General features: G+C 41.9%; 3 protein-coding genes across 5 annotated transcripts; all 3 read right to left on the bottom strand.

Moving 5' to 3' along the window:
* Positions 1–4,147: 4,147 nt before the first annotated feature.
* Positions 4,148–16,178, bottom strand: LOC311058350 (uncharacterized protein). 3 transcript variants are annotated; one of them, XM_084075768.1, is made up of 13 exons: positions 16,117–16,178; positions 15,482–15,598; positions 13,522–13,831; positions 13,052–13,256; positions 12,326–12,403; positions 11,143–11,714; positions 9,325–9,529; positions 8,817–8,916; positions 7,844–8,610; positions 6,612–6,811; positions 6,290–6,449; positions 5,767–5,920; positions 4,148–5,673 (listed from the first exon to the last, which is right to left on the bottom strand). In XM_084075768.1, exons 7-13 carry the CDS (start codon positions 9,518–9,520, stop codon positions 5,670–5,672), a joined length of 1,581 nt encoding a protein of 526 aa, XP_083931894.1. In that variant the 5' UTR covers positions 9,521–9,529; positions 11,143–11,714; positions 12,326–12,403; positions 13,052–13,256; positions 13,522–13,831; positions 15,482–15,598; positions 16,117–16,178; the 3' UTR covers positions 4,148–5,669. The 3 variants fall into 3 exon arrangements, with proteins under 3 accessions (XP_083931894.1, XP_083931893.1, XP_083931895.1); XM_084075767.1 differs by having other exon boundaries at positions 11,356–11,714; XM_084075769.1 differs by lacking the exon at positions 11,143–11,714.
* Positions 16,179–18,753: 2,575 nt separating this feature from the next.
* LOC311059044 (histone H4) lies at positions 18,754–19,065 on the bottom strand (the record flags this gene model as incomplete). Its single annotated transcript, XM_084076619.1, has 1 exon — positions 18,754–19,065. The coding sequence occupies one exon, from the start codon at positions 19,063–19,065 to the stop codon at positions 18,754–18,756; it is 312 nt and encodes a 103-aa protein (XP_083932745.1).
* A 1,830-nt stretch (positions 19,066–20,895) lies between these two features.
* LOC311058370 (histone H1-like) lies at positions 20,896–21,501 on the bottom strand (the record flags this gene model as incomplete). Its single annotated transcript, XM_084075807.1, has 1 exon — positions 20,896–21,501. The coding sequence occupies one exon, from the start codon at positions 21,499–21,501 to the stop codon at positions 20,896–20,898; it is 606 nt and encodes a 201-aa protein (XP_083931933.1).
* Positions 21,502–22,413: the final 912 nt, after the last annotated feature.

Raw genomic sequence — 22,413 nt, 5'->3', positions numbered from 1 at the left:
TCAATCATCATGATATGCGTTTTGCTAAATTATGGTCCCATTTATTCTAAAATTGACGATAAAGTAGGCTATGCTCCAGGAGGGGCGGGATGATTTGATTGACAACCTACACAACCAATAGCATTCATTCCCCGCCCCCGCTCTTGATTGACAAGCTACCCAACCAATAGCATTTTTGGGGGTGTTTTCCGGTTCGCTGGTCACGTGTCTGGTCTCAACCAATAGCGTTTGAGTTCCGGCGTGGCCAACTGTATATATTAACGATGGAGGAATGCATGTTCCTGAACTATCGGCTTCATTTTCGTTCTGTAGAAAGCAGGGGAGTGGCTTTGTCCATTCTTTTTTACAGTCTATGAGTTGAATGAGGCGAAAACGGAGGCGAAAATGAGATGCCCAGACTTGCTCATGGAGGTGAAAAAGGAAATGAAAATCCTAGGAATAATTTTTAGCAACATAGCTGTGTACAGAAAAACTGGGACAGAAAAGAAGCAGAGATTCAAGAAGAAATATAGCTGCAAGCAGCAACAAACGGGGCCAGGAGAGAGAATGAGAAATGATAATTCCTTTAACAGGTCAGTTCATGAAAGTCCTTGCGGTCTTGTTTCCAATGAGGGCCTGTGAGCAATTAGGGGTTAAGAGTCTTGCTTGTGTCGATGACAAATTTCATCGACACATTTGCTGACCTGGCCTGGAATCGTACCTGGGGCAACCAGAGCCTCTGGCTCCCTAGGCGGGCTCACTAACCATTCAGCTATGGCCGCCCCTGAGAGAGAGAGAGAGAGAGAGAGAGAGAGAGAGAGAGAGAGAGAGAGAGAGAGAGAGAGAGAGAGAGAGAGAGAGAGAGAGAGAGAGAGAGAGAGAGAGAGAGAGAGAGAGAGAGAGAGAGAGAGAGAGAGAGAGAGAGAGAGAGAGAGAGAGAGAGAGAGAGAGAGAGAGATATGGAAACGGAATAGATTGAAGATAGAAACGGAATAGATTGAAGAGACAGAGAGAGAGACATGGAAACGGAATAGATTGAAGAGAAAGACATGGAAACGGAATAGATTGAAGAGAGAGCCATGGAAACGGAATAGATTGAGTCATGTTTTTTGCAATTCAACTTAAATGAGTGTGCATCAAGTGAGGCTTGAACCAGCAACCTTGCGGTCGTAAGGCACTCTTAGGTAGCTGCAACACTACCTATAGTGCTATAGCTTTGTCCAGGCTGATGTTGTCTGTTGAGGATGACAAACGCTTGCCTTCTGTCATGACCCAAGCCCCTGTTTCACTAACACTAAGATCACTCGTTCACAAACCATTTACCAATGAAGAAATTGTACATCTCCTCAGAAGCAAAACTAGTGAAAGTAGCCGATCTACAAGCTCACAAACCATTAAAAGTTGTCAGATTGTACATCGGCTATTTTCACAATGAAGTATGTTATACATTGAAAAAACATACTCTCATTGCTATCTGAAAAGTTGTGAGATTGTAGATCAGCTGTATGTAAAAAACACTCAATTAAGTATTTCATGTTATCTTTAACAATTGCAGATGTATTCATTGATAGTCATGTTGTGTGAAATGCAACTTAGACGAAGTCTGCACCAAGTGAGGCTTGAACTGGTGACCTTCAGGTTGTGGGGCACACATTTAAGCGAGAAGCCACCAACAGACAAGAACCTGTGAAAGGAGATCACACAGATGATACAGTTTCACGCAAATAGCTGAAAAATCCTGGGTTTAAGTGTTTTTCAAACTGCTCAAGATTGCGGACAATCTAAGGGCGGTGCTTACTGGTCAACGTGATAGATGTGTTCCTCATTAGTCAAGGCACATGTGTAAGCAGGTCTAATGGCTGTCGGCCAAACGAGGCATGACTTTTGCCTGTTTAAATTTTTCATTTTCAAAAAATTGCTATAGCGCCCCCGTTTGACCAATTGGAGTAAGATTGGTTTCAGTGATATTTGGAATGGCCCTTTACATTTCTGCAAAGTTTCAAAGAATGGTAAGTCTGCATGTATGTGTTAGGGGCAGATGAATAATTGTCATAAAACTGCAATATTCATTGGCTCATTAAAGCTTCATTTTTTCACTTATGGAAAATATTTTGCAAACGTTTTTTGGCATAGGTCCAAAGTTCATGTGTAAAAAGTTTCGTGCAGATTACTCAAAAATCCCAGGAGGAGATAGGTTTTAACTGTTTTTCATATAATTCAAAATAGTGGGAGATCTAAAGGTCAGAGGTCAAAAGTCAGAGTGTGAAAGTTGTTCAGCATGAGGAGACGCATGTGTGCATCGAAGTTTCATGGCTGTAGGTGAAACAGGGCATGAGTTGTACCTGTTCAAAGTTGGTATTTTTCAATTGAGTGCTATAGCGCCACCTTTTGACGAAAGATTGTGAGAATTATTTCTTGATCGTTTTTCATGACCATCTATCATATGGCCGAGTTTCATAAAAAGCGACTGCACGGTTCAGCCAGAACTGCCAAAAGTGGCAGAAGAAGAAACGGAATAATCAGAATAACAATACGGGTCCATGCTGGAAGCCTGGCCCCGTAAATAGAGAAATGGAAAGTTAGGGACACAACCTATAAATCAAGAATAGGGATAGTGAAAACTTTTGTTTTATCTAAATTGTTGAATAAATAGGATGTGTGCACGGTTGATATAGGGCAACAACCGTGAGGTGACGAAACGAGCCCTCATGTACAAAAGCAATTTAGAGGGAGGACTTGGCGCACTGGATGTTGGCAACAAATTGTTAATTGCCTTTTGTAAAAATGTGGCTAGGGGCATTCTGTGTGGAGCAACCTGGGTGGGAGACCCCCAAAACTGGGAGAAACATAGGGGCAGGGGCAGATCGTCACTGCCATACTACAAAGTGACATATGGAGATTTCACAACTAAACATAGCACTTTGAATATTAACTGGGGCACCCAGTCAAACAAAATAATTTACAATTTAATAGGCATTATATGGAGGACTTGTGAATTTTAAAGATTGCTCACAGGACAGGAGCAAAGTAAACGCCTAGTGAAGTGTTTTAACAGCGGCCTTGTTACAGGGACCATACACGATGTTATGTGGCTAACAGTACATAGGAGACTCCCTGTAAGAGGAGTAGTTAAATGGAGTTGCTTCGTGAGAACCACAGAATGCCCTATGCCAGGTTGTACACATACAGAGACCATAGACCATTTACTAATAGACTGCAACAGGTCTAAACAGATATAGAGTAAAATGTTTGACATGGGGGTCAAGGTACCATGCCAAAGAGATATTTTGTGTGCCAATTTTACCTGCGCAAAAAAAACCTATGATTTATTTTGGTTGTGTATTTGTGTCACTGTTTTTAAAATATGGAAGACCCGGTCAAAAATGGCAATAGACCATAACACAGTTATAAATGCAGACACTGTTTTTTAGGCAAGCGAAAAGAGAATTAAAAAGGAGAACTGTCCATCTAAAAATAACACACCCAAAATGTAATTGGCCCGAGGTCGCACTGGGCACTTGATGGGGTCTGTGAAATATACGGTATGTTTAGTGGACTTTATCGGGTGACCAGTGTGATACCACGTAGAGCCATGAAATATATAGAGATGTGATTTCCATGTAAGTTTTGGAGGGTCAATAAAATGTAGGTTTTTGATATTGCCATGTAAAGTTTATGAAATATAGGATTGTTATGACCTTGCAATGCACTTAGATAATATGTATTGCCACGCCTTGACTTACGACTTAAGTATTTTAAAATGTTTTTATTGTAAGATGTGGAAATTCAATAAAATACCCTGCAAGCGAGCCTGCGGTGGCCCCCTAAGGGGCCGCTTAGGGCTGGCCTAAGGGCCCACCGTGGGCTGCCCACACAGGGCCCCAGAGGGCTTGCTCATTGGCAAAGTGTGGGGCCCTAAGTGCTGGCCCTGCATGGGCAGCCCTCACTTGGCCCTCACTCAGCCCTCAGAAGCCCCCACTCAGCCCTCAGGAAGCCCTCAGGAAGCCCCCACTCAGCCCTCAGGAAGCCCCATTAAACTATAACACCAAAATACCTATATTCCATTAATCTAAAATCTATTAGACATATGCAGTCATTTCATATCAGATTTAATGTTTGCTTTATTCCATGAATACAGTAAAACAAATGTACAACTCCTTCTGTTTCATCAGTCAAGGCATAACTGTGGTCTGTTTTTTTTCTTGCCAGCACACATGCTGTTCCGTCTATGTTGCTATGGAATCAGAAACTTGTAAAGACTATGTAATGCAATATAACAGCAATTAATGACAGAACCCAGTAATTTATATCATACAGTAGTACACAATGCAGTGTACTACTGGGATTCCTCTAACGTTAGTACAGTATGAAAATGAACCGGTAGAGACTTGCAGAGACCTGTGAGATTTAGAGGTGGACACTTGCTGTAGCTTAAGAATGTCCAAACTCATCTCCAAATACTGTACATGTAGAATAAACCCTTCTCCACATACTGTATATTTATAATGAACTCACATAAGCGTACTGTATATTTTGATTAAACTCATCTATTCTACACAGAGGAAACTGGCCCACCACCTCATATCAGTATAATACTCAACCCACAGTAGAACTTCTATGTACAATAAAACGTATTGTCATTATATGAATGGCCCCTCTAAAACCGTAGTTTGTTCCCATCTTCCATGTGCCAGTCCTTGTCAATCATAGAACTGGCCTAGAGCCAATATTCACACATTAAAACACAACTACACTCAGTGGCAATTCTCTTTTTCTAATCGATCAATGTCACCAGAGTGACATTTCACATCAAATAAATCTACCTTGTAAAACGGTAAACTCCATTTGGTTACACTTGTACGCTCTCGGATTTAAACAACCACTATCAATTTTACTGTGTCGAGGGTCCAGGTTGTGAGGCATCACAAACTGGACCACAGGAACACTCAGGACCATATCCTGTTTGTTGTGTCACCACTGGCCCAGTTGCTCTCCATGCAGTAATAAACAAATAAAGTGAGGGAAAGCAAACATAGCTGCATTGGAACAAAGCTGTTTTTTTTTATATTTCCTGAAAAGAAACGGCTGTGGACATACAGTATAAGGTTTCACACAGAAATTAAAAAGAAAAACTGTCCATATACCTTCATTACAATAACCGGACAAAGTCCTTTACAGTCCTTATTGTCCCAGCAGTCTCTCACTGTAAAAAAATATATATATTGACTGAATTTGACACAGACAGGTCTTCTGGGAAGCTCCACATGGGTCCATACAGCAAATGGAGTGTGTGTATTGTGTGCCTCTTCTCCATGTCCAAGTCCGTTGGATGAGAGGTTTTCATGCTCGGGGGAAAAGAGAGTGTGTGTGTGTGTGTGTGTGTGTAGGTAAAGGGGAAATCAATCCATTTTCTTCTTTTTAAATACAATACATAAAATAGTTTTTAAGTTAACCACTTTTTAAATACAATACATAAAATAGTTTTTAAGTTAACCACTTTCAACCTGCCGTCCCTATTTAGAGCATGTCATAGGCAAATGTCCAACAAGCTCACAACACACGGCTACACACTGTGAGCTTGTAGATAGTCTATTTTCGTAGTGTGTGGTCAGGGTTAGTGGTGTGGTGTCCCTGTGGCTGTAAACGGCGTGTCCATCAGTCATGCAACGGTCACCCACTCCAACCTCCTGTCACCTGGAAATATATTTTAAAAAAAATGTTTTAACATACCGGTACATAAATACATACATATTTATTTATACTTAAGTATTCATAGTCAAAGCTTACTCTTCCACTGGGGCCTCACTAATAGCCAGCTGTCGGTGAAATCGCTCCTTTCGTCCACCCGCTCTGTCTCGCGAATTCCGCAGCCACACCTTCATCTCCTTTTCCACATCAGATTCCAGAGGACTAGGCTGAATGCGGCACTTTCTTACAGCCTCTGAAACATAAAAACAAATAGGCTTATATGAAACAATTATTTTTGTAGTAAGCAATTTCTTATTCATTGCTGTTGGGCAGATCTTGTATCAACATCCTTCAACTTTTTATGTTTTTTTTGTTCCGAACGCATCAATTTTCTTACATTTCTTTTGGCCATTCAAAAATAGCAGATATATGAGCTTGTAGATCTGTGATTTTTGAAAAATAGTGTACTTGGCGTGAAAAGGTTGAGAACCACTGCTCTATAATAAGTAAATACATTTCCCATAAGTGTTTGAATTTGACTTCAAATACGAGTTTGACTAACAAATGAGTAGGTGTTTGATTAGTGAAAATGATCAATTTGAATTGAGCTATTTAGACTTACCGGTTACAACCCTCTTTAGTCTCAGGGACTGAAAAGGTCTCTTTTGATTTGCGCCGTTCCAATTGAATTGTTTGGCTAGGGAATGGCCAATCAATGTCGCCATTATCCTTCTTGTTGCAGCCTGGACATCACACCCACCAATGGCTCCTAGATAGGCAATCTGACAGGAAGTGAAATAGACAGAAAATAAAACATTATTGGCTTTGGTTAAAACAAAATGATAGAAAGCATAACAGGTTAGGGGAACTGTATGTAGAATTGCTAAGTGATTATAACATTGTAAAACAATTTAGATAGCATACAATATCATTTATTTATATACCAAATCTTTCCGACAGCGATGGTCTTCAATTTGTTGCTCCAAGACATCCATGTCCTCGTTGGTTTGAAGGGGCAATGTGATGTCATCAGGCAACGTGATCTCTGCTTGATTGGAGCGGGAGATATTTGCCACTGCCTTCTCCAGCGCAGTCAGCCTCTCCTTAATTTCTTCCAGCGTGTTAATTAAGTATCTGTCAATACCTGAGAAGGAAAAACTATAATTAGAAACTGAACAGAAACTGTTGTAACACAGAGCATAGCATCATCAGCACCTCTTAGCTGGGGAGTGGCATCGGATATCATTTTCTATAGATATGATTATCAATTATACAACAGGTTGTTCTGACCGAGCTTTCTGATTGGTTGAAATGGGCTCGCTAGCAGTGTTCAAACGAGCATGACAGCACACCTGGCCGTGCTCAAATATACATATCAGTATAATATAAATATGAGCTGTGCCGGGTCCTTCATGCCTCGTTCCTGCAGCAATGCTGTGCCGATAATCACGGTAAAGCACACCCTCTCCTGTAATATTGCATAATTCCATTACCGTCTGATGATGTGCCATTACCGTGCAGGGATTTATACAAAAGCCAAATCCTAAACTATCCTCCATGGTAAAGAATACGGAGCTAGAGCAGTACCTTTTTAACCCATTCAGACCGGGATAACTTACATGCTGTTATACCTTGCAATCTGGGAACAACCTCATTAATTTCTGACACTCTTAAAGCCCCCTTTATACTTCACCATATGACAGAGTTGGATGCCGAAAATAGCAGATCTGCAAGCTCGCAGCGCGTCTCGAATGAGGGCTGCGAGCTTGCAGATCTGCTATTTTCCAGCCTAAGTCGTGTCGCAACGGTGAAACATAAACGTGGCTTTAGGATTTAGAGGCGTTTTAGGCATTTAGTGGTGTTTTCAGAATCATCCTCAAGTCTAAATGGGTTAACAAGACGGAGCTACAATGTAAAATCCTGTTAATTTAACCATTATAATGCAATAGACACGAATAGTCCATTTGGGTTACATTTGTAAACTACAGATTTTACTCTTAGTTAGCTGTTAAAGTGTGTTGTGTGGGAAGCTAGTCCAAGTGATTAATTCAACATTATGGTAGTCCTGAAACAAACTGTTTGCAGACGTAAACATACATGAACCATGCTAAATCCAGATGTGACGTTTGTGGGCAGTTCTGTCTCCCTATGTATCTATTGGGGCTATCAAACATACCTGCTGATGATGATGCACGCCTCACAGCAGGGGGTACGGCCACAGGTGGAAGGTGGCTCACAGATGAAAGGTGACTCGCCGGTGGTGGACTCGCTGTTGACAGGTGACTGGCCCACGGTGGTAGGGGACTCTGCGTTGACAGGTGACTGGACCACGGTGGTAGGGGACTCTGCGTTGACAGGTGACTGACCACTGGTTGGTGACTCTGCGTTGACAGGTGACTGACCACTGGTTGGTGACTCTGCGTTGACAGGTGACTGACCGCTGGTTGGTGACTCTGCGTTGACAGGTGACTGACCGCTGGTTGGTGACTCTGCGTTGACAGGTGACTGACCGCTGGTTGGTGACTCTGCGTTGACAGGTGACTGACCGCTGGTTGGTGACTCTGCGTTGACAGGTGACTGACCGCTGGTAGGTGACTCTGCGTTGACAGGTGACTGACCGCTGGTTGGTGACTCTGCGTTGACAGGTGACTGACCGCTGGTTGGTGACTCTGCGTTGACAGGTGACTGACCGCTGGTAGGTGACTCTGCGTTGACGGGTGACTGGCCCACTGTGGTAGGTGACTCGCGGTTGACAGATGACTGGCCGGTGGTAGGGGACTCGGCATTGGCAGGGGACTCGCTGATGCACGGTGACTTGAAGACAGCAAACCCATTGGTGGTGGTGGGACTGGTGGCTGGTGTAATACTGCAGCTGTTACAACTTCAGACTGTCTGGCCCGTTTTGGTGGCGCACGCTCAGGCTCAGTGTAGCGTTTAGTAGCTCTGTGGAAAATGAGGAGCAACAATCTAAGAATGCATTTTAGCACACAAACTGAATGACTGGTTCATACTACTTTAGCCATAGTAATAGCTCTCATGTTCTTGTTCAGAACATATAGAAGAATGCACCAGTAATACAATCCTTATATAATATTATTTAAACAGCTTTGCATAAAGACAAATAAAAAAAATACAAAATGAACACTTACTGTCTTGACCGCTGACTGCGATCCAATTCTTCGGGTTCACTTTCAATAATCAAACTTGTTTCTGCCTTTTTGGCTTTAGTCCTTGCCTTTTCATAGTCCACTGTAACAAAATAAGTGTAAGAAACAAAGTGTCAGTAAGAAACAAAGTAAGTGTCACGCTTTGCATCAATTTAGGCAATGAACTATCAGCTATTCTATTAGTTATAGCAATTACTTTAAGAATCAAATAAGTACATTATTTTTAAATGCTTTAATAAAAAAAGTTATCGATTAAGCACTTAAGGACCACTTCAGCCATTTTCAACCAATCTCCATATAATTGGTCCTAACTAATGCTCATTATAACATGGTACCATGTTTGTCTACTTGGTCTGTCTCTCAGAGAAGGGGTGTCGACAAAATGCTACCATTTTATAATGGCGAGGACCAATTATATGAAGATGCGTCGAAAATGGCTCAAGTGGGCCTTTAAATTTAATGGCTCCCAAATCTGGAAAAAAAAGAATACCTGCTGTTGCCAAAATTTTGATTTGATGTGCTGTCCACGTGAACATGGGAACATCATGAGTCACCAAAGCTGCCTTGATTTTGCTGGGGTCAGTGTAAGGTGGCCACATAGTCATTGACGAGTCCTCATTAAGCCATTTGCTGCTCACAATCCCTACCGAGTTATCCAGGAACTCCACAATTTTGTACAACGCCATTAGGAGGAGCTGAAAATGAATACATAAACAAGAGGAAAAAAAACAAAAATAAAGAAAGAAAACTCAGTAGCTATGGAGGAAAGGAATAGCTGCCCATTCTGTGTCCATGGGGAGCAAAACATATTTTCTTGTTATATCTGACAAACAGATTATTTGGTCTGTACTTTCTAGATGACTTGCTTTATAAATGCCAATGTCTTTTGAATCTAGAGGACTTGAGTAAAGAGAATCTAGCTTTGAAAACCTCCTGAACATGATGTACTTTCTATCCGACTTTTCATCACATAGTATGTTCTGTACCAGTCCCAAATTCCCATGAACCATCACACAGTTGTCCCCTGTAGTTGTGGCAACACAGAACTCCTGAAACACAGCCTTTTTATACTGTGTGCAGTGAGGCAGATATGGTATTGATGGGCCACAAGAGTGTTTCATTTTCAGCAAAGGTGTCTTGCTGTCTGTCTGCTTTACTTTTTTTGTTGTAAAAAAGGTCCGCTCAAGTGTAATTATGTGAAATATCTGTTTAAGAACAAATTGTGGTTTGCGAGTTGCTTTTTTCAATTTCCTCATATAGTTTTCAAATGGAAAAGCTGACACTCCATCTAAAGCTCCATACCTCCTAACATCATCAGCCAAATGAGTCAAATTGTGCACATTATAGATCAATTCATCAATACCATACAACTGCTCAAATTCACATAAGAAATGTTTCATGAGATTATCAGCATAGTCACAATAATAATTGCACAAGGCAGGACAGAGCATCATGTACATGGCAATGGAGAAATTCATGAAATTATTGTAGTGGGAGGAGGGAAGAAACTCTTTTAAGACAATTGGACCTGTATAAAGTAAGAACTGGCGACACTCAGTGGCTTTCCATGTGTCTACGTGCGCTAAACTTCTTGGCTTTCTTTGAAACTCGATTGGGATGTGTTGCCTTAGCTGCTGCAACCTGGCAGAAATGGCCATCACCGCCTGAGAGCCCAATCTACATGACAAATCACCCTTCATCCAAAAGAATATCAATCTTCGAGTCACTCCGAGGCAAACAAGGTGCATGTAGTCCAAAATGAACATTGTGACCATTCCTATGCTAAGCCGTGCAAGGGGAGAGTTGCCCTTGTGGTGATCCTCATCCTCCTGCCTAGAGAACTGATCATCTGTACGTAGTGTAGCCGTCTTCTCTGGGAAAGTCATGTGATGTTTGACATAGACTCCCTCTTGAGTGCAGCGCTCACAACCAAAGTACCCATTGTGTCCCTTAATGTTTTTGATAAAGGCTCTTGCAGGAGCATCACAAATTAAACAGTCAATCTTCAATCTGAATTTCTTTCCTGCCAACTCAAAGCCTCCTTCAAGCCTGGCTACCTCCTGCACAAAGTCATCTAAATACTGCTCTAAATCAAGAGGCTTGCTGTTGCCACAAAAGATGCCAATTACAAAAGGTTCTTTTTCAAATGACACTTTGCCTAAAATTGGCCACAGCTGTAGAGAGCTCTTCTTGAACAAAGACAATCCATCAACATTAATGTGGAGGCCAATAGTGTTGCCAACACTGTTGATGAGACTTGTTGAAATTGTCTGTAGGTAAGAAAGAATGCCAAAATGTAAATATTCACCTCCTTTTATGTTTTTAACATTGGCTACTATTTTTGCTGTTTGTAGCAGGGTGCGAGCTTGCTTTGGCAAATTTGGATGGAACTCCTGCAGTGTACAAAGAAGATCTGAGAGTGTATTCTGTGGCACATCGTTCCTCAGAGCCCACTCACACAGCAACGTGGCCAATTTTGTACATTCATCTTCAACTGTATCACATTCATCACTACTGTCACCTTCTTCCTCTCCATCACTCTCATCACTACTCTCTATAATACTGTCACCATCTGGGACTGTATCATTCACAAGTGTAGTATCACAGTCATCATCAAATGAATTTAGGCAGTCCATGAAAACTTCATCTTCCTCATCGTTGACATTAAAGGTCAGATTGGATTCAGGATTCACTTCTCCCAATATTTCACTTGTCTCTTGAACCGAGGATGAATCAAAAGAAGTTAGGATCCTTAGTGTGCGCCGGCGCTTGGTCCAGTAACTGCTGGAAGCCATGACAAAGAGAGCCCTGCAGGAGCAAGGAAGGATGCAGGTCGAAGGTGGCTCTCAGGTTCTCTGAAAGCTGGTGTGAGTAGGCTCCCTGGGGGGAAATGATCATGTATATATTGAGAATTGTATGAAGGAATTGACATATCTGGGGTCAACTATCAAAAGTAATGGGGAGTGTGGATGAGAAGAGGAGTGCATGCAGAACCAATGGAGTAAAGTGATGGAGGAAGTTATCTGTGACAAAAAAAGGTACCATTAAGAGCGAGGGAGAAGATGTATAGAACGTTAGTGAGAGCAGCCATGTTGTACAGCCTGGAAACGCTGACAAAAAGACAGGAGGCAGAGCTGGTGGAATTGAGGATGCTACGATTCTCACTAGGAGTGACAAGGATGGACATGATCAGAAATGACTACATTAGAGGATCGGCCGAGGTTGAGATGGTTTGGACAGTAGGGAAGAGGGGAACATTGGGAGAAGGATGCTGAACGTGGAACTGCCAGGTAAGAGAAGGCCAAAGAGGAGGTTTATGGATGTGATGAAAGACAACATGCAGGTGGCAGGAGTCCCCAAGGAAGACGCAGACAACACAACCAGATGGAAACTGAAGATCTGCTGTGGTGACCCCAATAGGAATTAACCGAAATAAGTAGTAAGAAGATAGTTGAAGTGGTTAGTTATTTTTACAGTCAACAAAAACATACCTGCTGATGGAGTATCCCTGAACTCAAGTGAGGAAGCCTGGGGTCTGGGCTGTCTCCCAGTTGACAGAAGATGGCTCCCTGTGGGCAAATGATAGTGTATGTCAGGGGTGTCCAAAAGTATTTTTCAAAGAGGGACATATAAGAAAATATGAAAATACCTCAGGGTTGACTGGATCTCCTGTCATACTGTACATTTGGACCATAATTAATTCACATACAAATGCCTCACAACTATTTAAACTACAGTGCGATACTGTATAAATAGGTAGAATTAATTAATTCCGTGGCAGTGAATGAGCAGTGAATGAGTTAATAGAAGTGGCATTTCTTTCAGTTAGGAGTTCTGCTGAGAGATCTCTCTCTCTCTCTCTCTCTCACTCTCAATGTATGAATTCCACATGACTCTACTGGCGTTGCCATGAATAATAGCCCGATAGGCCACAGAGGTGCATTTCAAAGCATTTTGTCCCAAGGAAGCCCACAGGCTGCAAGATATGTGTTTTTTTTTTTAAAGGGTCCAAATATTTTTTTCAAGAGTTTGTTTTAAAAGAGCCAATCTACAAGCCCATTTTCAAATAGCCAATGTATATGAGATTTAAGTTAGGGCTGTCGGACGATTACAAATTTAAGTTGACGATTAAGGCCTATCCCTGACCACCGTTGACATGGGCTGGCCAGCCAGCCAGCCAGTCAGTCATTGAGCCTGTGTTGGTGGACGTGTAATACCTTGGTTAAAAATCTTGGACAGAAGGGAGGGTAGGTGGGAGAGGAATACTGCAGGGTGCTGGATGAATTGTGAATGGTCTGTAGTCTGGGGAGTGCGTGGTGACTGACGAGGCTCAGTCGCTCAGGGAGATGATCCGTGACTCTCTCTCTTGTGTTGACGGTCAGCCAAACAACACAGTACTGGCGTTGGTCAGACTGTTGGTCCCTGTGCACAAAAGATGGATTTATTGAGCATGGAATGATCTACAATAGTGTCTCTCAAAGGTCAAGCATTATATTCAAATTAACAAAATAATTAACTAACAAACTTTTCGAGACAATAGAGAAATGTGCCGTATCCCTGGGACCCAAACCAGTGAAAATAGCTGATCTACAAGCTCTCACAGCGTCGCTTTGTGCCGCATTGTGAACTTGTAGATCAGCTGAAACGTGCAATTCACCAAAACAACAGTGTTGTTGACCACGTGTACCTTTGAAATAGGAATACTGCAGGGTGCTGGATGATTTGAGAATGGTCTGTAGTCTGGGAGTGCGTGGTGACCGACGAGGCTCTCAGTCGCTCAGGGAGATGATCCGTGACTCTCTCTTGTGTCGACGGTCAGCCAAACAGCGTCCAAGGCTCTTTGGTCCCGCTGCAGATTCCAGTAGAATTGGTCGGGATCTGGAGTCAACAACTTCACCAGGTCCTGATTTCCAACCAGGACCTGAGAGTGGGGGAGGCAATGCCACAGCAGTTGACTCTGGGAGGGATTTCCACAGGGACCTGGGTTTTACCTAGGGCTGTCACGATTACAAATTTAAGTTGACGATTAATTGTCACTCAAATAATTGTGATTAACGATTTAATTGTGTGTTTGACGTTGAAACATTATGAAACCTTTTAGGCTTCGTAATAAATAAATTGCACAGGACACATGACAAATAACTGAAATATACAAAGAAATTGACATATTTGATCATTTATATACACAAATAAAAGCAGAAATGGCTGATCTACAAATGATGGTGAATGAATGCTAATCTACAAGCTTAGAACGCGTCACTTTGTAGACCTGCCATTTCTGTAAGCTTGTAGATCTGCTATTTGTGCTTTTAAAAATATTTTAAAATGTGTGAAAATCCTTCAACATGGAAACGATTATGACGATAATGCAAAAGTAATTGTGACATCATAATTACGTAACAAATGCTCTGTTACAAGCAAAAGTCCGGAATTAAAAATGTACTTGAGTAAAAGTACAAAAGTAAAAGTACTCATTATGCAGAATGTCCCATTTCAAGTTTTCAAAATGTATAAAAACCTTTTGAAAATAGCAGATCTACAAGCTCACAATGCGTCCCGATACGAGGCATTGTGAGCTTGTAGATCTGCTATTTTCAAATAGCTTAAAGAGAGATGAAGCAGGGACCACCCAACTAATACTTAGTTAACTTGACATTTGGCTCGCATGTGCTTGAAGTTTTGATGTAGAGGCAAAAAAAAAACACCTTCACCAAAAATGGCAGATCTACCAGCTGTGTCAGCTTAGCTTGTAAATCGCCTATTTTGGTCGGTAGATCAGCTATTTTGGCCGATCGGCTATTTTCTGTGAATTGTCCCACCAGAATAGGGATGTACGGGCATCAAGTGGTTAGTGTAAAAAAAAAAAAGAGAAAACGTTCTCACATAGTTTTGGCGGACCCCCTGTAGTAACTCTGAGGACCCCATAGGGGTCAGAGACCCCCTGTTGAAGACCCCTGGCCAACCATTTATTGGTCTGAGGTGTAGCATTCGCCAGCGAGTATCCGCAAAATTTAAATGTGGTTTGAAGTAATAATGGTGCAGTCTACACAGTATGTATATTATTAAAGCTTATACTATGATAGTGGCACATAATGGAGAAAATAACATATTTGTCGATCAAAATTATTTGTATGACAATTAATCGTCCAGAAATTCATAATCATGACAGCCCTAGTTATATGCCAGGGGTTATCACCATGCTGTCTTGTGGTGGACATTTTGGTCAAAATTCCATTTTTGCCACAGACATACAAAATGAGTGGACAATAATATTACCAGAAACACATATAGAGCTAGCCCTGAATGACCATAGGTATGTAACTCTTAGAGTGTACACATGGTCCATTTGTACAGTCTCAGAGTATGGTGGTCCTTGCAAATGAAACATTTGAGAACCGCTAGTGGACTCATAATGTGCATATAGTCATAGTAAATCAGAGTCATACATATTCTGAAGAAAACCTGGAGACTGACATTGAGTAATTGGGTCTTATGATCAAAATAAGAACATTATAATGGTGTGTAAATCTAAACTTTGCCTCTCTTTTTCAAGAGTTTGTTTTAAAAGAGCTGATCTACAAGCCCATTTTCAAATAGCCAATGTATATGAGATTTAAGTGCCCAGACCAAAGCTATACCAATCTTACCTGCTGACAGCTTTGGAGACAAACAAACAGACGGACGGAAGGATGGACGGACGGACAGATGGACAGCTGGCTCGGTGGCTGGCAACACAGTACTGGCGTTGGTCAGACTGTTGGTCCCTGTGCAAAAAAAGATGGATTTATTGAGCATGGAATGATCTACAATAGTGTCTCTCAAATGTCAATCATTATATTCAAATTAACAAAATAATTAACAAACTTTTCGAGACAATAGAGAAATGTGCTGTATCCCTGGGACCCAAACTAGTGAAAATAGCTGATCTACAAGCTCACACAGCGTCGCTTTGCACCACATTGTGAGCTTGTAGATCAGCTGAAACGTGCAATTCACCAATACAACAGTGTTGTTGACTGACGTGTACCTTTGAAATAAGCAACTCATCATGTTTAAGTCTGGTTTATTAGGCTAAGCTGACGTCAACTAAAGTTAGCTGCTAGCAGCTAACTACTAGCCACAACATCAGCTGTAGCTACAAACAAACTAGTACTACTCGAACTCGACGGAAATGATATCTGAATTTGCTAAATGTACTCAAATATAACCTCAACACAACATCACACTTAAATTGTAACAAATATTTGCTGTTAAATGTAATTATTAATCATTAAAAACTCACCTTCAACGGTTAGAAATACACGACGTAGTTTCCCTTTCTTTTCTCCGTTTCTTTCCTCCCGCGTTTTGAAACAGCAGCTACAGTGGCTCGTATAAGGGTCTTCTTTCCTACTGTTGAGCCAATGAGATTGGTACATTTTGCCAGATTGACAGTTCAGTGACAAATGAGAACAAACCAAGAGGAGAGAGGTGGGACATCCGTCCCAGACAGGCGGAGTGATATTGAGGTTCAGGCTCGAGGCTCTTTCGCTCTTACAGTGAGACGTTGTAGAACGCGGAGTGATATGCATTCTAGAAGAAAATAGTTCCAAGCTCAGGCGCAAACTGGACACTTGTTTATAGATTTTTTTTCGCATGAGTTGTTCTTAGATGCTAGAAAATAATGCCTTGTATTTTTTATGTTCAAAGTTAATTTAAAGCAGTGCTAAAATGTGTGGTTGCCTGATGAAATATTCATGGGATCCCCATACACAATAATAGTGAAATAAATGAATGAATGAATGAATGAATAGATAAATAGATAAATAGATAGATAAATAGATAAATAAATATATAAATATATAAATAGATAGATAAATAGATAAATAGATAGATAGATAAATAAATAGATAAATAGATAAATAGATAAATAAATATATATATATATATATATATATATATATATATATAGACACACACACGCACACGCACACACACACACACACACACACACACACACACACACACACACACACACACACACACACACAGGCACATATAATAATAGACAGACAAAGCATGCAGGTGTAGAGTTAGCACTGCTTAAAAAAAAGAAAAGAAAGGGGAAAAGAGCGGCAAAATGATTATGTAATGTAATATGGGCTGCCCACACAAAAACGCATGGGGCCCAAAGGTACAAATCTGCGCTTGGCCCTGAACGGACAGACCCGCACTGGCCCACAATGGGCAAGCCCCAGCCAGCCCGCAACTGGTGGCTGCCCACAGCAAGCCCACGGTGAGATCACAGCTGTGGGCATCACCTGGGCAAACCCGCGATGGGCCTGTGCAGGTTTGGTGCGGGCTTGACATAGCCCTCACTGCCCACACATAGCCTGCATGGGCCCCACAGGGGCTCGCTTGCAGGGTACTTAGAAAACGTAAGTGTAGATGGCATAGCTCTCCTTCCTAAACTTTCTGCGTTTCTTACCGCCCTTGGCAGCGGTCTTGGTGACTGCTTTCTTGGAGCCTTTCTTGGGCGCTGGTTTCGCAACTTCAGGCATGATCTCTTCCTCATAAGATTGAATATCATATATGATTTCTCAGCGACGTAGCACCAGTATTTATACCATGCGAATGCAAATGAGGTGTGCGACTCCCAGCAGATGATTGGTGCCACTGCTTATGTGACCCACAGAGGGAGGTGTCTTACACTGTCTTTGTTTGAACATAATGTTTTACCGCCTGCATCTATTTGTCCCGCTAGAGCGGCAGTATATTTAACTGGAATTAATAGTTCTCTTCCACGCTCCAATTTCGATCCAGTTGTAACACACTTTCAATGGATGCATAGTTTATAGAGTAGAATCTAGTCCGCCCACTAACTGCAGACTATTGCTACTAATCCGAGATGATAGTTTCCATGATCCATGTCCCTGACCAGTTGTACCACACAAAGCAATCAAACATTTAATTTGATCATGTTCATTATAGCTGGGATGAGCGGGGTCTCTGACTTCAAACACAAACTTGGAGCCGTGTGTACATTTGTGACATGAATTACGTGCGTTACGTTATACTGTCCCTTATGGTCTAGCGCCTGGGTTCGACGCCCGTTATGAGAACTCAATTTATTCATTAATTGTATCAGATATTATGACATGGTGCTGGCAAGTCGGTGTGAATTTAATCTGCATTTAACTGTTATAGTCCAAAGAATAACTGTTTATAGTAGCACGGTCAAATAAAGTCACTCTCTAGACTAGACAATATAGAAAATGCTGGACCAATGGACTTTGGTTTCGCTATAACTCCCTTATCTTAACTTTATAAAGCGTCTTTTAACAATTAAATTCGTGTTATATTACTTATCCGCCTGGAATTTATTGTTTAGCTTGATGGAAGATGTTCAAGTCCAAAGTGAGCTGTACACCCCCAACTTGTACTGTCCTGTTATGAAACAATAAGTGGTATATTGCATCATGGCCACAACAGACTACCTTTCCCTGATCCAACCCTGCCCCCCACTGGCGGCTCTGTGAATAGCATACATATAATGAAAACGGACAGGTTATCTTGGCTGTTTACGAGTAGAGAAGCCATGCCATTATTTTGACTGGCCTCCAATAAAACTAATTCCAATGGTAGGAATAATGTGATGTCGAAATTGTGAGCGGGCCCCCACAATAGGGCATTTTATTCAAATAGGACGATTCAAAGCTCGAGTCTGCACTCGAATAGTTAAAATGTGGGGAGATCTAATCGCTGTACATAAAGCATTGTTATCTTGCCTTTACACAATGCAAACTGCTACTTAGGCCCCCTGCCTAAGTAAGTAAATTTCCTTAAGTTGCTCACATTTGATAATTGGATTGAACTCTATCAAGTCAATGTGGGTGGCTCTTAAAAGAGCCTTTGGGTTGTTGATAGTCGAATCAGTAATTTAACCTCCGAAACCGTAAAGAGTGCGTCCCTGTCTCTTCAGAGCATAGACAACATCCATGGCGGTCACGGTCTTTCTCTTGGCGTGCTCGGTGTAGGTGACGGCGTCACGGATAACGTTCTCCAGGAAAACCTTGAGGACACCACGGGTCTCCTCGTAGATCAGACCGGAGATACGCTTCACACCGCCACGGCGAGCCAGACGGCGAATGGCGGGCTTAGTGATACCCTGGATGTTATCACGAAGGACTTTGCGATGACGCTTGGCGCCTCCTTTCCCAAGACCTTTACCTCCTTTTCCTCGACCAGACATTTTTCAAATCAGTTGAAGATTCTAAACTGAGTGCTTTCTCTCTGCAAAGCCTCGAGTACTTATCTGTGTTCTGAGGACGTATAGGAAGTCAGGCAGCCTGCTTTGCACTGGGCGTCGCCTAAAAAGCTGCAGCCCTCCCCCTCCCCCCTCCCCCACACACACACACACACACACACACACACACACACACACACACACACACACACACACACACACACACACACACACACACACACACACACACACACACACACACACACACACACACACGCACTGCCACTTCAAACTTATTATACATTGTATAGTTGCTTTTTTCCTTCTTCCTTTTTTAAGAATGCCACATTTAAATCTAAGTAAACATGGGTGAATATATGGTACTAATACCATATATGTAGGATAGTTTTGCAAACTGCAAACTGCAAATAAAGTATTCAATCAATCAAACAAAACAATGACCTCCAACGGTTATATTGTGCATGGTTATAAAGCTGAGACTTGGTGGAAGCAATGAACTATTCCCACTTATCCGGCATACCATGTATACCATGTATTTTTAAGAATACTGTATTATAAAATCATTGTAAGCCAGGCATTGGGATAAAGCGGTCAACATAACAAATACATATTTTTTGTTTATTGTTTACATTTACATTGTTTTGTTTTTCAATATAAAAACACTTCATGGGTAGGTTCACAGTCACACAAAAAAAACATCTCTTCAACGTGAATAGTGAAAAATATACATAATACACAGCAATAGAGAACATACAGTAATATCATTTATGCTATTTACTCATGACAAATAAATGTTACACGTAGAGTAAATTAGTGTCTGATATGATGTAGTAAAGACAGACTTCTCAGACAACAACCTAAAAACAGTATGTCAATTATAGAACAATGTAGGAGGATTTCTATGCATGTGTGCACGCTTGATGTGACACTTGATGTGTGCAGATTAAACAAGTTCCATAGTCCAGTAGAATGCTACTATCGGTATCTATCTATCTATTTACACTGCTACGTTAAAACAATGGAGAAAATGGGATCCATGATGACTGTGTGCAAAAGTTATATCTGATCATTATATGTTTATAACATCATATGTTACTGTTTAAACGTTGTGGACGATGCTATTCTTGTCTCCCTTATAAAATAGAACATTTATTTCAATGGGACGAAAATGTATATAGATTATCCATGCTACAACAAAACTGTTGATGATGAAAACTATTGATGTGACACTTGATGTGAAAGATACTTGTGTCCCCCCCAGCTTTTTTTCTTGAATGTATTAATTGATCTGAGAGACAAAGATATGTTTTAATTATTTTTGGGGGTGTATGTGAATATATGTGAATAAACGTGTGGATGTATACTACTCATTGCTGTGTATAGTAGGTGTACTCAAGTAACATGTTGAATGCATTGCTTTGTTGTACTTCTACATTGCGTTATTGTTTTACTTAAAGGGCCACATCACCCATTTTCATATAATTGGTCCTCTATTGCTCATTTTAATATGGTTAAAATTATTATGGGGTGGGGGGGGTCACTCAAACGTGACGGTGTAGACAGGATCTGGCATGAGAGCTGAGGAGACACAGCCAACTCCAAAACATGCAGCCCCCCCCCCCCCCCCCCCATTTTCTAAATCTGCTATTTTTGAATGTAGCAATATAATATGGATCAAGCGGTCAAAATTATTGTGACGCCATATTAACTAAATGACCACATTTGAGAAATAGGAAATAAAAACTCTCATAAAAAGTTGTGGTTGGCTCTTAAAAGAGCCTTTTGTGGATAAAGGTGGAATAGGTTTATGACAATTTACTTCTTCTTGGGAGCTGCCTTCTTTGCTGCCTTGGGTTTGGCTACCTTCTTGGCTGGGGCTTTCTTGGCTGCTGCGGTCTTCTTGGCTACTTTCTTGGGGCTCTTGGTGGCTTTCTTCGGGCTTTTAGCTGCTACCTTCTTGGCGGCAGGCTTCTTGGCTTTCTTCGGCGATTTCTTAGCGGCTACAGGCTTCTTTGCTGCTACCTTCTTTGGCTTTTTAGCCGCGGCGGGTTTCTTGGCAGCAGCGGGCTTCTTTGCCTTGACAGCTTTCTTGACAACAGGCTTCTTCGCCTTTACTGCTACAGCTTTCTTGTTCATCTTGAAAGAGCCAGATGCGCCGGTACCTTTGGTCTGAACCAGAGTGCCTTTTGCTACCAGGCTCTTGACGGCGATCTTGACGCGGGCCTTGTTCTTCTCAACATCGTAGCCGCCGGCAGTCAGAGCTTTCTTGACCGCAGCCAGGGACACACCGCTCCGTTCCTTGGAGGCGGACACGGCCTTGACGACAAGCTCAGCGACGCTGGGGCCGGTCTTCTTGGGTCGGGGAGCTGCCTTCTTCTTGGCGGCCTTGGCCGGAGCCGGAGCTGGTGCGACTTCTGCCATGATTCTATCAGATTCGGGTAGGAGCTTGTCTTAACGTAAAGTCTCGGTACGGTGGACTAGACTGGTGGTGAACACAGTGAAGGGGCTGGACTTAAACACAGCATGAGAACCATGTAGAGTCAATGCACACAGAGTCCCTCTTCTCTAGGTGGCTTAATGTGCCACTTGTGTTTTCTCCTCGACAAAAAACAAAATATTATAAACGACAGTGTATATTATGAAATGTAACAAAGGGCACACAGCTAGCACACTTGTGCCTTTTTGTCATGAACATTATCTGAGACGCGAAGAACGCTCTCGTTTTGTATTGATAGGCTCAACACCTCACTCTTCAACGGGCAAAACACAATTCCCCCATCCTTTTCCTTCTAAAGCAATGTTAAACGATGTTACATTAACACAAGACGAGATGAGAAGTCGCATGAAGACGCGCTCTCCGCGCTCCCGCTTGGAGACGCGCTCTCATGGCAACATATTTGCCAGTTTTTCACTGGATATACTCTTCATTTTCATCCTTTCGTGGACGACGGATTCATTCCTTGAATATCCACAAAATCTACACCTGATGGAGACAGAAAAGGGTAATCCACGGGAAATGAAAAACGAAAAACACTCGGACTTCTACCTACTCGACGACACTACAGAATCAAAACATCTGGGGTTTGCGGCTGGAGCTCTCCATATGCTCCTAGGCATGGACTCGACTAGAAAGTACGCGCCCCCGACAGGACGCATGGACCGAAGATTTTTAATCATCCTTTTTCTTCTCCTGTCGGGTGATATCCACGTTAATCCAGGCCCAGTTACCACCAGGCAAACTTCTGCCCGTCTGGCGAGAGAGGCAAACTTGGCCAACGAAGCTAGCGCTGCTAACGTTGCTATCGTTGCCAGCGACAACGTCGCACAACAACA

This window comes from Gymnoscopelus microlampas (genome assembly GCF_963454915.1).
Source record: "Gymnoscopelus microlampas genome assembly, chromosome: 13".
NCBI lineage: Eukaryota > Metazoa > Chordata > Actinopteri > Myctophiformes > Myctophidae > Gymnoscopelus > Gymnoscopelus microlampas.
The sequence above is the reverse complement of the archived record's forward strand: the minus strand, read 5'-3'. Positions and strand labels throughout refer to the sequence as shown.